Genomic DNA, 16,235 nt, shown 5'->3' on the forward strand with positions numbered 1-16,235 from the left:
TTGAATCTCGCAGTGAATTGCAATGAAAGCTTTCAAAGTACAGACGGCTACATGTATTTCAAATCAGGATAGGTAAATACTTCTGCTGTGAGGGAGGTGAAGAATAAGAAGTTATTCATGGTTAAAGAAAAGGTAAGCGCTGGACTTTTACAATGTAGGACCAGAAAAGTTCTGGTAGTATTACTAGCATTAGTTAGGGTTGATTTGGATAAGCAGGAATTGGTGGCCTGTAATTCAGGGTTAGGAGAGTGTTAGGAATGTGTTCACATGTTGGTGCCATAATCTACACGCCTCTGGCGGCTGTAAATAAACGCTGATTAGTGCATCAGATAGCACAGTAACTATTTGGCATTTTGGCCAATTTCAACTCGAAGACATTTAAAGGATGGCTGAAGGGCAAAGGACCACAGTACCGTTTTGCCCTCCAGTGTCCCAGCCGCTCTCCACCTCGTGCAATACAGTGAAATTTTAGAGATTTTCCACTGCAGGCAGGAACCTAACCAGACTAAGAAGAACACCGTGAGAGGATTATATTACTAGCTAGAATAAGAAAAACAAGAGTTGAGGTTTTAGAGCGAAGGAAGGGAATGAGCTGCAGACAGGTGGCTCGGTTTGTACCTACATCACATCACACATAGGCAATTTATGTTCAGAGCAAAAACCAAATAAGCAAGATGAAGTAAAATTTCACCTGCAAATACTTTCTGAACGTAACAGCTGTTATCTGATTGTACCCACAGCAAGGTACTTGATGCTGTGTGTGTGTGCAGCTGTGGGGGAGGGACAGTAAAAGAGGCAAGAGAGCATGCAGGATAAGCAGCATCCACACAGACTGGACCAGAGTATAAGGAGGTATTGCTGAATTTATACCATTTTCTACAAATCCAAGGCAGTGAAATAACATAATCAGGAAGTAACTGCAAGAAATGGTTGTTTCCTCCATATTAAGGTAAAGCAGCAGCAGCAGCACATCCCTGTTCTTGTTTCTTTTCAGTCCCATCAGACTCATCTTCCATCCCAAATTACTACTGATACAACACCTCCATTTCTCTCTTCATAATTTGAAAATGCTACAACCATGAAATGAGATGCTATGTTGTTTGAAAATGCATTTGTGTGTGTGTATGTACCTGACTGCAGTGGTGCTGAAGGAGGCAGAGGAGCGGGTAGAGATGTAAGGATAGTGCTTGGTGTCCAGTTTATCGTCAATAGCATCCTGCAAGAGAACAAAAAAGAACAAATATAAAATATATCCTTGTTATATTGTCTCTGTCTCTCGCAACTTCCACTGCAGAATTAGCTTTGCACAAATAAAGGGGCTATAAATATTCAGGGGTGCACATAAGTGCACAGGTGTGCATGCGCTGTCAAAATAAAAGCCGCACACCAGATAAGAAGTTGCAACGCGCGTTAGCATACATAAGATTTTCAGGAGGAGGACAGACATTTGTTTAGAGCTCTTAAAGATGTCGAAGAAGCTCCTTTAAGCAATTACTGTGATGTTCCTCCACCTCCAAAGAAATGTCAGAAGGAGTCCGAACCACAAAAGAAGCGCGTACTCTCGGAAAAGTGGTTGCAGGAGGTGAGCTGGCTTCAAACAAATGATGAACGCACAGAGATGTGGTGCAGAATGTGCCGTGAAAATCCCACTCTAGTGGACAAAAACAGCCTTTTATATGTACGCAAACGCGCGTTGCAACTTCTTATCTGGTGCGCGTCTTTTATTTTGACAGCGAATGCACACCTGCGGACCACTTATGTGCACCCCTGAATATAGTAGATGACAACTAGGCAGGAAAAGCTGATGTTTGACTGAGACTGTTGTGGATGTATGAGAAGTGAAAAGTAAGTAACAGCTACTTTTGAATACATAAGTTAGGAGTACTTGAGGGAAAATGAATAACTGCATCTATAGTTGAGATGTTTTTGAAACTAAAATACTAAGACACTTCAATGCATCTGCCAGACTGCAGGTTATATAAAGCTCTTTAGTTTTCTTAACACATAATAAAATAAAATGCCGAGAAACACACCTCCATGATGTCCTTGATCAGTGGTGTCCAGCGGGACAGCTGATAGGTCTGCTCGCTCACACGCTCCTTCCTGTCGACCTTTTTCCCTCTGCGGAGGGTGGACTGAGAAAAGAAAGAATAGATGAGGAAGTGGAAGTGGAAATAAAAGACGCTTTCCTTGAGCACTCATTAAAAACAGCACAAACTGATCTGCTAGACATCAGATAACGAAAGCTTAATGTCCTGATGCTACAGATTAGGTTATTTATCTGTGTAAACATGCTAGTGACCTTTCACTTTCTCTCAGAGCTGATGTGAACAGATCTCCAAATGTGTTCATATATTCAGAGTAACGAATAAGTAACTAGTAGCTTTATTCTTGGATTGTATTAGAGTAGCTTTGCATGAGTCACAGGTAGGGATGGGTACCGGTATCCGGTGCCATGATGGCACCGGTTCTGTCATAAACAGTAGTAATCAGACCGAAAAGCAGCGCACATTTCGGTGCTTTTTCCTGAGCTGTGATACACTTTGAATTCTAGCCAATCATTTTACCTTTGCAAGGATAGTAGGCGGGTCCAGGTACGTAGAGCTACAGAGTAGCTAGAGCAGAGCTAGAGCAGAGCTACAGATTAAAAATGCCCAAGGCGAAGCGGTCAAAAGTCTGGCTGTACTTCACAGCAAAAGATGCAAACTCAGCAGCTGCAACAAGTGCTTTAAGCTGATACTGTGATACTGTCAAAGGAGGAAACACCTCAAATCTGATGAAACACCTGGTGACGCATAGCGTTTTTTTAAAAGCCGAGAAATGCGCCGTATTTGATAGCTTGCTGCGAGACCTCACATCGTGCACAACTACTGTGGTGCCTGTTATCGGACCCGGAGTTAGCAACATCCCCCAAAAACCTGAAGAGGAGAGTCCTGGCCCCTAGCCCTGCCAGTGTAGCAGAAATGATGAAGGATGATGATGCAGCAGCAGCCGTTCTTCTCTGCGTGAGTAGCTTAATGTTGTTCGTGTGTAATTTACGTTGAGTAGGCTAACCACGTTATTACATTAATGCATGTAAGGTGAACTAGCAAACATCATCATAGCTACATGCGGCTGTCTTCTTGTTTGATGGCAGATACTCCCTTCACCCTGGCCAAAAAGGCTAAAATGACCAAAGAAAAAGTGGAAAACAGTTAAACATGAGAGGTTTTTGGACGAGGTTTGTGTTTTTTCCATTGTTTAAGCACTGCTTCCAGCCAAGAGTGATACCATATATGCCCCATAGCTGCAGAAAAGGCTAACATTGTTATCTGTTTACAAAAAAAAACAGCTGAACATGAGAGGTTTTTGGACCAATTTTGTGTTCTCCATTCTTTAAGCACCGGTTTGAGCACCGTTTAAGCACCGGCACCGTTTCAAAAGTACCGGTTTGGCACCGGTATCGGATAAAACCTAAACGATACCCATCCCTAGTCACAGGTCAGAATAATCTGCACTTATCTTAAAATGTCTACATTTAAAGACAGCTTTCATCTGATTGGCTACCCCCACAGAAATAAAGCTTAAATAGCAGGTTGGTGAGGCTTCTGTGCTCACAACCAAAACTTTGTGCTTGAGGTGACCATATTAGGAATATCTGCTCTCATCTGCTGAACAGCCAAGAGTAGAAAAACTGACTGAAACTGAGTGTTTAAAGCAGTCTGAAGCCTCAGCTATGAGGGATTCCTTGTACATATGTCGATCTCATTAAAACTTTAGCTATGTTTATTATGAGCATTCACCCTTTAGGTAGCATTTATCTGACATAAAGTAGTGACAGCATTACAGCCCCTTTAAGCAATAAGCCAACACATGCACCAGCAGCAGCAGCAGACTAACCAGGCTATTCCAGACAACCTTCTCCCGAACTTTCCAGTTCCTCCTAGGAGATCTCAAGGCATTCAGAGGACAAACAAGATATATATTTTTCCAGTGTGTTCTGGGTCTGTCAGTTGGGCATGCCCACCAAACCTCCACAGGGAGACGCCCAGGAGGCATCCTAACCAGGCCCAAACCACCTCAACCAGTTTCTTGGAACACACGTGTCACAGAGCACAGGCTCTGCTCCACAATCCCTCCTGAGGTCTGAGCTTCTCAGCCTCTCTCTAAGGCTTATCTCAGTCACCCAGTGGAGGAAACTCAATCCACAATCTTACTCTTTCAATCATTTCCCATACTTCATGACCACAGCTGAGAGTTAGATCTCTCAACACAGCAGGTCACTGCAAGCCCCATTACTGCTGACACAGCACCAACTCACATTCCACCTTCCCGTCATTCCTGCATAAAAGCCCATGATACTTGGATCCCCTGCCTGGAGGTAGCCCCCACTCCCAAACGACTGACGACACCTTGAGAGCTCTTCCATGAAAATCAAAAACAGTTTTGAAGATAAGGAGCAACCCTGACGTTGTCAAACACCTATTGAAAAGTGTACCGCCTGAAGCCCCATCAAACAGTGCTGCAGTACAGTGGAAATAACCTGGATTCAAAACGTGACAACATAAGAAATTGCATTTGAGATGTCCCCAAAATGTGTCACGTTGTGATTTCTGTGTTGGTTAAGGGTCAGTGATACAGATACAATGATATACAATCACCCACCAGTTATATAAGTAACCAAATCAACAATTTAATGTAAATAAAGAAAAGCCTATGTTAGCTCTGTGTTAGCCTGCTTTATTTCACCCAACATCTATGAAGTGTGAAGTAGTTTGACTTCCAGCATCTTAGGCTTTTTTGTCCAAGGGTCAGACTGTCCAAATGAAAAACATCACACAGTTTGTGGTTTAAAGTGAAACGACACAGACAGCTTCTCTGATGGGAAGACTTGTGCTGTGACAGATTACATAATATAAGCAAATTTCCATTACAGTCTATTGGCGTTAATATTAAAAGGCAAAAACTACAATACAATTACCGTAATTGTCAGGCTATAAGCCGCTACTTTTTGCACAAGCTTTGAACCCTGCGGCTTTTAGTCAGGTGTGGCTTTTCTATGGATTGTCCATGATTTTTGTCATATCGTAAGACGATTTGTTTTATTTGTTCCGCTGTTGTACGGCACTACGTTGCCTGGCGGAAGGGCATGTGATCAGACACACAGTATCGAGGTTCAAGAGTGGTATGTTGGTCACATGTCCATCCGCCAGGCAACATAGTGCCGTACAAGTAGCGCGAAAAACAAACTTTAAAGTAGTGCTACGTGTTCAGCGGGAGGCGTGGATGACGAGCGGCGATAAACTTGCGAAAAGCAAGTTATGCTCAACTCCACCGGTGGAATCTGACAGCGTGGAAAAGTGTGAAAACATCCACGATCACAAACGGATTTCGAAGGGCTGGACCCCTTCAGAGGGTGTTCGACTCTGACACTGACAACGAGGATTTGTTTGGTTTTGAAAGTGACAACGAAGGAAAGAAGCTGAGAGTGGATGACGAAGCCATCCTGAGCCTGTTCGTTTCCGACACTGGAGAAGAGGACTTTGGTGGTTTTAGTGCAGGAAGAAGAGAAAGATGGTGGTGAGTGACTGACTTTTCTTCTTGTTAAAGCCGTGTCACTGCACCTGAGCCTAAAAGGTAGTCCGAATCTATTTTTCTGGTGTGCTGTAGGTTATTGTTATGTACTACATTTGTTACTCGTTTATGAACCACAGTACATGTTTCGTACTTGTAATTACCGCTACTTGTACATATACCTAAAAAGTTATGCAAATATGTACCCATAACTTGTTTTTCAAAATATTAATAAAAGCGGTGTGTCTCCAAACAACCATCTCTTTCCTGACAATTCGCTTTGTGCATATTCTCTTACATATGATAAGTCAACATTGAAACACCTGCGGCTTTTAGTCAGGTGCGGCTAATGTATGTACAAAACAGGATTTTCCCCTGATTTTAGCTTGTGCAGCTAATATTTAGGTGCGCTTTGTAGTCCGGGAAATACGGTAATTAAAAATTAATTTAAGGAAAGTATTCAAAGTTTAGTTTATAAGGAATTAGGAAAGGATGAGTAAGCTGATAATAAGGAGACGCTCACATCTGTGATGATGGGGACGCCCAGGTGACCCATGTTGGTGATGATCTCACTGTCCTCGGGGGGAATCTGAGCATGCTGGATCAGCTTGTTGAGGTTCTCCTCCGTAATGCCTAAGCACACAAATATACACAAAATATTAACAAGATTTGTAAAACAAAGATTGTTTGTTTTGATATCACCAAGTTCCTGCATGTTGCTTCAATAAAACAACCCATAACATTGTTGCATTCATTTTTCTTCTGTATTTTAAATGTTAAATGATAATAAAAAATATTTAATAACGCCACATTTTCATGGCCCACTCACTCACATTAAATAACACACAAGAATGAGCGTACTCTACTTCCCTTAGATTCAAAATTCAAACATCAGCTAAAGCAACGGCAATTTATACAGATGTATACAAATGTTTAAGACAATAATAATAACACTAACTTGTATAAACGGTTTACTAGAAAGTAAATATATATTTCTGTCTTATTTTCATGTGATTTATATTCAGTCTGTCGCTTACCGTTCTTAAGGAAAATGTAAAGCAGGATGATGCGGATCTTGTCATATGTGCTGACATTGGCATCCAGCAGTATGGGCACAATGGCCCTCATGGGATCTTTGATCTTCTCTCCCTCAGCATCTGTGCCCATAGCCAGATCCTGCAACAGAAAACCTCTCGTTTACGTCTTACTTTTTACTCTTTGTCCTCGCCTCTGCTACTTCCACCTCCTATTGCCTCTGGTTTTCTCTCCTCATCCCCTCTTTCTGCTTCCGTCTCACCTGTTCCACACGGCAAAGTTTGTCCACTGTTCCCTGGTAATGTTTCATGCAATCCTCAGCCAGCTGCAGGTGAGTGGAGTACTGAAAAAGACAAAACAGGTCAGCGTATACACATGCACACACATACACACGCACACACAAAGAAAGGCATGCACAGACTCAAAAAACACACAAACCTTGCTGAGCTCCTTCTGGTACTGAGGCATCTTCTTCAGCATCTGGGAGAGATCCCTCATCGTGGTCTTTTGAAACAAAAACAACACTAAGTTACACGATTAATGTCCAATAAAGCGGCGATGACGTAAACCACAGGACACCCCTAATGTTTTCACAAAACTTTACATTCATACTCATAGCATCACCTCCCTCCACAGAGTCACCTTTACCTTCTCTCCGGTGTTCATCCTCTTGCTGGAAGAAAAGTCTTTCAGCTGGCGTGTCACTTCCCTAGTGACAAGAAGACAGTAACATATGAGAATTATTTAATTTGATATCAAAAGCCTGAGTGGAAAATAAAGAACAGAATGAAAAGTACTCACTGGGACACCTCGGCTATGTGTTTGTGTCTCAGGCTCACCCACAGGTCATCGTCTTCATGCAGAAGGACCTCTTTCTCACGTGAGTCTCCGATGCCGCTGGTCTCATATCTGGAGAAGAATCAACCAAACAGCAATGGCCAAATTACCCATAAAAGCAAATGATGCTCAAGTAAAATTTAAACAGCAGCATTTGCTCATACTTGTAGACGTCATTTTCAATGGGCAGCAGGTCGTAGCCCATAGCCTGAAAGGTGAGCTCGTGCAGGACAGGTGAGACGGGGTCAAATCCCCTATCCAGAATGATCAGCTGTGAGCGAGCCTTATCCGGACCCTACAGAGGGAGATGCACAACAATTAGATAATCACGCATCCGGTCTCGTGTAGAATTCAGCTGTGCAACTGCAACTGCATGCATGATTATTTTGCATTCAGAAGCATGGCACTTTTTATATCCATATTTATATTATATAAGTTTTGTGTGTAAACCTTTATATTCAGCCATGTGTTTTAAAAGCTTCTTTGTCCATTAATTTAAAAAGATTATTCTTTTTGATACAGCTTGTATTATTGAATTATTCAATAACAAAAACTCTACACGTGAAGGTTTTAGTTCTACTATTAAATCTTTCAGATTTTCAGAATGCACTTCTTAAAAGAGTAAAGCCTGGAGAGGATATTTTAGTGCAGTGGTTTTACTGATTACAGCAAACGGAGATCAAGTTAAGCTGTAACCTGATCTCATGGACAGCCCTGATACAGGTTAAAACAACGAGAATATGATGTGCTAAGTGAAAACAATAATAAGCAGGATATTTAAAGTGACAACATTTTGATTTCTCGTGAGCTCACCTCTCCCATGGTGGGGTCATCAGCCTTGTATGCATCAAGTTTGTCCTGAACCAGCTGGGCCAGGGTGGCGTTGTCCTTGTACTCCCTGTCAGACACGGGAAAGCGGGAGGGAAGATAAATAAAGGAAAACAAAGCATGACAGATGTAAAGACATTTTAAGTTTTACAACCGCCCCCTGTTTGCTCACCCTCGGTATCTGACAGCAGGATACTCTTTCAGGGTGGCACAGAGCGTCGCCAGCTGCTCGGCCAGCCTCTCCATCACTGGGTTCTTCAGCTGGGTCTTATGAGGGCTGTAGAAACTGTGAAAGGCATCTGGATTGTCCAGAGAATACACCTGCACACACAAATACAAGGAAATGTCATTTTTTTCTTCAGCTAACTGTGCTGACATGAGTGTTTCTAGCTTCTTGAACTAATTTGTCTGATATGCTTTTTCCTAATGTGCATAAGAAGATTTTTTTTTTCCTTCACACCTAAGTGTGTCTTTGCTTCGCTCTCGGGCGTCTCTCCCTCGCAGTGATGATGTGTGCAAGAGAGAGAGAGCAGCGAGGAAAAGCACAGCTGTGTGTCTTCATACTAAGCTTCTCCAGAGACAACTTCCTTGAGAAGCATTAAACTGAACTGAATTTCCAAGATAGAGAGGGAGAAAGGACCCAAGGCTTTTAACATCTGCATGTGTGTTAATGTGTTTCAGCTGTTACACAAATCGATTGTTTGATCTCAGTTATCGTTTTCATGTTTTCTCCCTCCCTTTTTTCAGTCTCTACCATTTCATCCCCCTGCACTTTAATGTCTTCTCGACTCTATGTTCACCATATCATCCTACACCCTCTCTTTTGTCTTTTACTGTTCCATTAGTTCACCTCCTCCCTCTGTCTCTTTTTGTTTCTATCCTCTTCCTCCTCTCTTTTCTCCTCTCCTGCATCACTACCACTCCCTTCTCCCAACCCATCTGTCCACAGTCACATGACCACACTCCTGCGCTGCAGAATGGCCACCATTGGCTGCAGCCCACTGTGTGGATGTGAATCGCCCAATTGGGCAAGTCTGTGGGCGGGACTATGAGGCAGCATTTTTGCCTGAAGCAGAAAACCACTGACTCTGAATTAATCATAGTAGACAAGAGGGAAGCAAAGCATTGTGGGCCAAGAAGCATCTTTGGATTGTGAGAGCGAAGGACAGACAGAAAGAGAGAGATGCAGTAAATAGAGGGGTGGTTGCTGGAGGGAAAAATAGGGTAAAATGGTTGGAGAAAAGGATGGAGTAAATGCAAATGAGAGGGAAAAAGCAAAGATAAGAAAGTGCACGTGAGTTTAAAAAAAAGAATCTAGAAAACAGAGAGAGGCAGAGAAGAAGACAAGATGGAGGCAAAGGGTGGGGAAGCAGGTGGGAGGGAGAGAAATCAGTGTGATAAATGTGAGTCTTTCTGGAACAGTCTGGCAGTAAACAGAGAGTCTGGTGAGTCAGCAGCTTTGTGCCGAGTCTCCACCTGAGTGCGTTTCTCTGTCCTCTCGCTCTGCCTCTCTTTAGCCATCCTTGACTCTTCCGACCAATAACCTCGCTGTTACTATTCCTGTCCACATCCTTTGCAGCATTTCTCTCCTCCCACCTGTCTTAATCGATCTCTGCAGCTGCTCTTGCTCAAGCTTTCCATCTCTGGATCTTTCTCCCTCTCCTTCTCTCTCTCTGTTGTCACTAACAGACAATAAAACTCATCTGGGTTTCAGTCATTTCCAGTTTTGTGTAGAAAAGTATGCTGTGAAATAGCACAAGAAGGCATTAATGGCACAAATCTTGATCTAAATTAATCGTTTATAAAGCCATGCATGTGCATGATTTCTTTTATTATAACCTTAGTCACTGCAGATTTCAGTCCCTTTTGAAAAGCCTGATTTCTAGTCCTACATGTAGGTGTTAATGGATGCAGACTCCCAGAACCATCTCTATAAATGGTAAACAAAAAGATTCATTAGCTATGTTGGACCAAAACCACTGGCTCTGGCGTTTTAGGCAATAGTTAAGGACAATAATGCATATTTATGGACTTTGAGTGGAATTTCTCCACAGTTCTAAATGTTTGAAAATGCAGATGTGCTTTAAAAAGCTAAACTGCAATTAGACAGCAGGATTGGGGATTTCTTTTCTTTTGCCCATCACATGGACTTTGTTACCTGAACTGCATGCTCAGATGTGGCTGGTCAGACTGCATGTTAAGTCTGACTTCATTAGCCATTTTCACATCAAAAATGCTCTTTTAAGTCCCAAAGGCATACAAGCACAGAAGATACAAGAAACCATCCAAACTGCTTCACCTCCAATAAACTGATGAGTTGACTGTTCTCCCGGGTGTTACAATAAAGCTTAACTTCCAGGCATCCATTAAAGTATCTTAAGATAATATTTTGATGATGATGCCATCAACATTTTTAGGGTTAGTGAAGCTACATGATATATCGTAATCTGCTACCTCATTGTTAGCTATAGAACTATGGATAGGTTAATTTAAACACATTAGCATAGAGAAGATGTCGGAAGAGGGTTCTTAAAAGACCGTTCAGGGACAAACACAGAGAAATGCTGTCATATTGCACCAAGAAGTAACCAGAAATGGACAAAGCTTCAGCCAAGTGAACGTCTGAGATGATCACATTGCAACACGAGGTCAGTCATCAATATCTTGCTGCAACGTTTGAATTACTTGCTATGAAAAGCTCCTGATGAGCTGTCTGTATCCTGGAGAAGTATTGGTATGCAGAATCTTTTTATAGAGATTAAACATGCTTTTCTGCATTTCATTATGCACCATCCCCATGCAGGGCTGCACAGTATGTTTACCTGAGACTCGTAGGGCAAGAAGGCGATGTTGATCTCCGTCAGAGTCTTGACGACTTTGGAAGCCCGGCTCTTCACCAGCTCATTAAAGAGAGGATCGGGGCAGGCTGGAAAATATCACATGATGCTTAGTTTCAGTCACATTCACAGACAAATACACTTAAACACTTTGAAATTTGAATCGACCTATGATGTCTCTAAAAGATCATCTTTGACTAAACTTCTTCATATTACTTTGACAGAGTGCTTCAATGGAAGCTCGTCCTTCATTTAACATGATGCAGCTTTAGATTCTTCCACTATAAAGACACCTCTAAGGCCAAGATGTTTCTGTTAAAGGGAAACTGCAACATCGTAGCCACTCAGTCTCTTATTATGAAGCTGTAACCCCCTGTAATAGTGCAGGGATAAAGCATATTTAAAGAAAAATAACTACTTTTGTATAGTTCTACTTAATTTGTCTACAAAACACTGTAAATTAGGGGAATATTTGATTATTAGTACAAAAAGATCCTCTCTTACTTGACCTAATAAAACCGGCTCACATGTGTTTCAAAACAAGAAGACAATAGGTGACTATAAGAACTTTGAGGAAACTGGGATTAGACGTTCTGACAACATCAATGAGAGCATTCGTTTTCGTATCTATGAAAGAAAAAATTACAACAATTAAAAAAACCCTCAACATCCAAAACAGCATCAACACTATATCAAATAGAAGGTTGTCTGTAAAGTCCTTGTGTGTACTCACAGTCAGTGAAGAAAACATGGGCTGCCTTGTATTTAGATGAATGAGGGTCTTTGAAGTCTGCAATGACGGTGTGGACAGACTGAAGAGAGAGAAACAGCTTAAATGTGTTGCGATGAAAGTTCTGTATTTTAATCTTCAAGATAAGGTGAAGCAAGGATAATCCTTACAATATGTGCATTTTATAATGTGAGCTTCTCTGATCAATATTTTGGTAGCTAGTCAAGCTGCAAGTAGAGGTTAGTGCATGTCAGTCTTTCCCTTTCAAACCATGAGCTGCGTTTACATTCTCCAGCGTCCCAAGAGTCCGCACTGGCCTGGCCTTTCTGCCTTGGAGAACCCTACCACATGTTATATTTTGAATGTTCACTTTCATTTTCCCAAACCTCATCCATCTAAGGAAAATTCATCCATCTATCGCTGCTAAAGTATGCTGATTCTGATTCCAATTATCCCAGTCCGGGTTGCAGGGGCAGCAGTCTGCGCCAAGATGCCTACATCTCCCTCCTCCCAGCCACCACCTCTAGTTCTTCCAAGGGAACATCAGCCAGGTAAGACTCACAATCTCTCCAGAATGTCCCAGAGCTGCTCTGGGCTCTAATGCTTGGTATTCAGGAGCATCCTAATCAGATACCAGAACCACCTTAACTGACACCTTTCAGTTGAGGGATAACCGTTACTCTGAGTCCCTCCCTGATGACCAAGCTCTGCAGCCTCTCTCTCTCATGGTCTGCAACATTCAACTTGAGGTATACTGTAAACTCTGTACAACTTTCAACAAATAATGGAAATTTGGATGTAAAGATAGATCGTGGAAACTAAGAAGCATGAGCGATCTTTCTTGACTAAGTCAACAGCTTAATATGGCAGCTTGTCTGATCTGTCTTCTAAAAGTGCAAACCTGTTGACAGGGATGTGCCTCTATAGGTAAAAGAAGGAGTATCCCTACCTTCTCTGTGGGTGTAATCAGGTAAATGGCCTCCAGGCTCGGCAGTGGCTCTCGTCGTTTCATGATGTCCTCCACAACTACAGAAACAGGCACAGACATGTTAAAGAGTCGCAGGAACAAAATAAGCCTCGCAGTGCAGAGAAATAGTTAAATGTGATGGGCTCTTACTGGTGATGCCCTCTGTCATGATGTCTGTCATCTTGCAGCAGGATGACAACATCCTCATGCTCAGCTGGTCCACAATCAGAGCCTAGCAACACACGAAGGCAGTAACTACTTTTTATTACTCTCATTACATGTAGCTGACAATAAAACAGTCTTATTCGAATAATCCCTTACAGACACTGTGCAGTGATGACTCAGGTTTATTCACATCCAGGCTTCAAGGTCTTTTGTGTGTCTTAGTTGTTCTGGCTTATTTAATGTGCACCATTGTGATGAAAAACTTTTTTCCATTTGCATATTTACGCATCAAGATATATATTGTGTATAGGTTTTGTATCCATTTGATCTTTTATTATATTTTCTACTGTTGTCTTCTAATGTCTTTTTGGAAAAAAAAAGAACTATTGAAAATGTAATCTCCTGGGATGGTGAGAATCATTCCTTCCATTGGTCTGCCCAAAAGCCTCTGTTAAATGACTAATAAAGACAAATTCTAGAGACAATCAAATATTTGACTAATAGATTATTTGGCTGGGTATTTCTGCACAGTCTTTACTCAGACACACTTAGCAAATGAGCAACATCTGAAATGGATCCATTTCATCTAATGAGCCAAAATAGTGCAGCTGCTCAAAAAGAACACATTTAGTTGTGTCTCCATCAAGAGTTGACGAAGAGTCTGGAAGGCCTCATGGTATGGTAAATGTCTTTTAACAGGTGTATGTATAAACACATCACTCCAGTTTTAGCAAATTTACACCGGCTCCCTGTAAAGTATCGTATTGATTTTAAGATTCTTTCACTTTTACAGATTTAAATAATATGGCACCCAGTTATTTAAACAAACTCCTCAACATGTATGACCCCAAAACAGCACTGAGATCGTCTATCCAGATGCTCTTAGCACAACCAAGGTCTCGACTGAAGCACAGAGGAGATCGGGCCTTCGCAGTAGCAGCACCCAGACTCTGGAACAATCTGCCAGAGGAGATTCGTACTTCAGAGTCTATTCAGTCTTTTAAATTGCATCTTAAAACTCACTTTTTTACTTTGGCTTTTAATTTGAGTTCAGTATGAGTACCATCAGGCCTGTTTTATGTTTTTATTGTTAATTCATAGTCTTCTCATTTATCTGTATTTGTTTCTCTATTGTTTTCTCTTGTTTTTAACCGATTGTGAAGCACTTTGGTCAACACTGTTGTTTTTAAATGTGCTATACAAATACATTTTGAATTTGAATTTATCTTGTTTTTAAATCAATCTATGAATATTAAACAGGATTAATGTTATTATTTTACACTAGGTAGCGAGGGCCAGTATTTTCTTTGTCTTTATATTTTGTTAAAACCCAGTTACATCCAACACATCTGTGCATGTAAGCCACGCAGTGGTTTTTCTTTTACTGACTCAGGTCTAATTTTGAAACATAAACTACAGATTCAGAGCAAAGTCAGTTATGCTTCTTTGAAGAGAACTGCTCAATGACTATATTAGCACTTTTTTAAAGTAATGAACAGGTACAACCCATTCCCAAAAAAAGGTTGAGACACTATGTAAAACAGAATAAAATAAAATAATATATTTATATTTTACTAAAAACAGGTTCCGCTGGCAGTCAGTTCTACAGCCCGAGTCTAGATAAAAGTTTTCTAATCATCTTGTTTGTTGTATATTAGGGCCCAAAACTACACGTGACCCAGAGTGCTGTCTTCTCACCTTCCACTCTCCCTTCTTCTTCACCTTCTTGATAACATCGTTCATAATCTCTGTAAAAGAAAGAAAGAAAAAGAATCATCAGAAATCTGATGGGCTCGTTATCTAAGCATTCACCCATCATCCTCTTATACTTATCTTTATGACCTGAGCAGAGATGTTTTAATTCATTTTGTAAGTAAAGAATACACAAACATACAAAGAAAACACAACACACACATTCATGTACCATTTCATCACAGCAAGCTAATATTCACTCGGATCAGACAGACTGATGACCTGTCCAGTGTGTGAGACTGCAAATATGTAAAACTCTTAACTAACAGACTTTGGAAAGCACTGACAATAAGGCGGTGAAGCTGGAGTTGGCAGATTTAAAGATGCTACGATTATTGTTTGTCAGTGACCACGAGGAACAGGATTAGAAACAAGTACATTAGATGGAGAGTTCTGTTTGAGCGGTTTGGATACAAAGTTAGAGGCAAGGTTGAGTTGGTTTGGACATGTGCAGAGAAATGATTGACAATGGATGTTGAAGATGGAGCTGCCAGGCAGGAGTAAAAGAGGGAGACCTGAGAGGAGGTTTGTGGATGAAGGACAGAGGGTTGGTGTGATGTGGGAGGATGCTAGAGATAGGGTGAGATGGAGGCAGATGATGTGATAATGTGACAATGAGCAGCTAAAAGAAGATAAAGACAAAGAAGAAGCCAACTCACATACTAATATTATTAATTACAAAATAGTAATTTATTGAAGAAAAGTCAGATTTATTGAAAGTTTTCTCTGAAGAGAGGATTTTTGTACCTTAATTATAATTCAACGGAAACTATTAGTTTCTGAAGCAAACCTCCTACAGCCTGGCAGGAAGTGCATCTAGGAAAGGGGTGCACTGAAAGACGAACCAAGAGCATCATAATAATTCAAAATGTTGCATTATGATCATTTTATCTCACGTTTTTTGCCTTATTAATCACTGAAAGTTACATTCAATTAGCCACACAGCCTTTAGTGTGTATCTGCCCAAAGTTAACATGAGAGGGAGAAACGGCAAGAAAAAAAATGTTTGTTTTATGACAGTAAATCAATCCCAACTTTAAAAATAGACATTTTACTACTACAGAACAATTTTTATGATTAATTGAAATTGTGCAGATTGGGTATGAGTGTCAAACTCTTACACCGTGAGAATCACTGGAGTAAAAATCAAGTCTAAAAACAGGAAGTTTGAGTAATTCTTGCCCTATGCTGGGATAGGCTCCAGCTCCCTGGCAACCCTGATAAGGATAAGCAGAAGACAATGGATGTATGGATGGTTAACTAAATTAAACTAAGCTTAAAATAACTAAACCCTGAACTGTTTGATTCTACTCATATGTATTTTAAAATCCAATAATGTTACTATTACAATAACACGCACCATGCATTCATGCCTGCAGTGAGGTTAGCCACCACAGATCTACATCAGTGGAATGAAATCTCTCAATGATGAGTGTCTACAAAGACGAGGAAACCCAATGAAGGAAAGCCAGTATCCACTGTGAGGTTATGGCACGATGGCCCTGTTTGTGCCACAATACTGATATTGGCT

At 41.0% G+C, this 16,235-nt stretch overlaps 1 protein-coding gene across 2 annotated transcripts in view; it reads right to left on the minus strand.

Annotated features, from left to right (window-relative positions):
- Window positions 1-16,235, minus strand: part of stxbp1a (syntaxin binding protein 1a) — a 40,369-nt gene that overhangs the window by 13,990 nt on the left and 10,144 nt on the right. For both annotated transcript variants that reach the window (XM_087843527.1, XM_087843526.1), the window contains exons 2-17: window positions 14,651-14,700; window positions 12,938-13,019; window positions 12,770-12,846; window positions 11,824-11,902; window positions 11,076-11,179; window positions 8,426-8,574; window positions 8,239-8,323; window positions 7,590-7,720; window positions 7,390-7,497; window positions 7,237-7,297; window positions 7,027-7,092; window positions 6,851-6,931; window positions 6,591-6,729; window positions 6,077-6,186; window positions 2,034-2,135; window positions 1,131-1,216 (exon numbers count right to left, since the gene is read on the minus strand). In XM_087843527.1, coding sequence (XP_087699653.1) covers window positions 1,131-1,216; window positions 2,034-2,135; window positions 6,077-6,186; window positions 6,591-6,729; window positions 6,851-6,931; window positions 7,027-7,092; window positions 7,237-7,297; window positions 7,390-7,497; window positions 7,590-7,720; window positions 8,239-8,323; window positions 8,426-8,574; window positions 11,076-11,179; window positions 11,824-11,902; window positions 12,770-12,846; window positions 12,938-13,019; window positions 14,651-14,700 — 1,510 coding nt within the window. The remainder of the gene's footprint in view (window positions 1-1,130; window positions 1,217-2,033; window positions 2,136-6,076; window positions 6,187-6,590; window positions 6,730-6,850; window positions 6,932-7,026; window positions 7,093-7,236; window positions 7,298-7,389; window positions 7,498-7,589; window positions 7,721-8,238; window positions 8,324-8,425; window positions 8,575-11,075; window positions 11,180-11,823; window positions 11,903-12,769; window positions 12,847-12,937; window positions 13,020-14,650; window positions 14,701-16,235) is intronic.

Source organism: Neolamprologus brichardi, chromosome 7, assembly GCF_056152115.1.
Source record: "Neolamprologus brichardi isolate AB-2024 chromosome 7, ASM5615211v1, whole genome shotgun sequence".
NCBI classification, from domain to species: Eukaryota; Metazoa; Chordata; class Actinopteri; order Cichliformes; family Cichlidae; genus Neolamprologus; species Neolamprologus brichardi.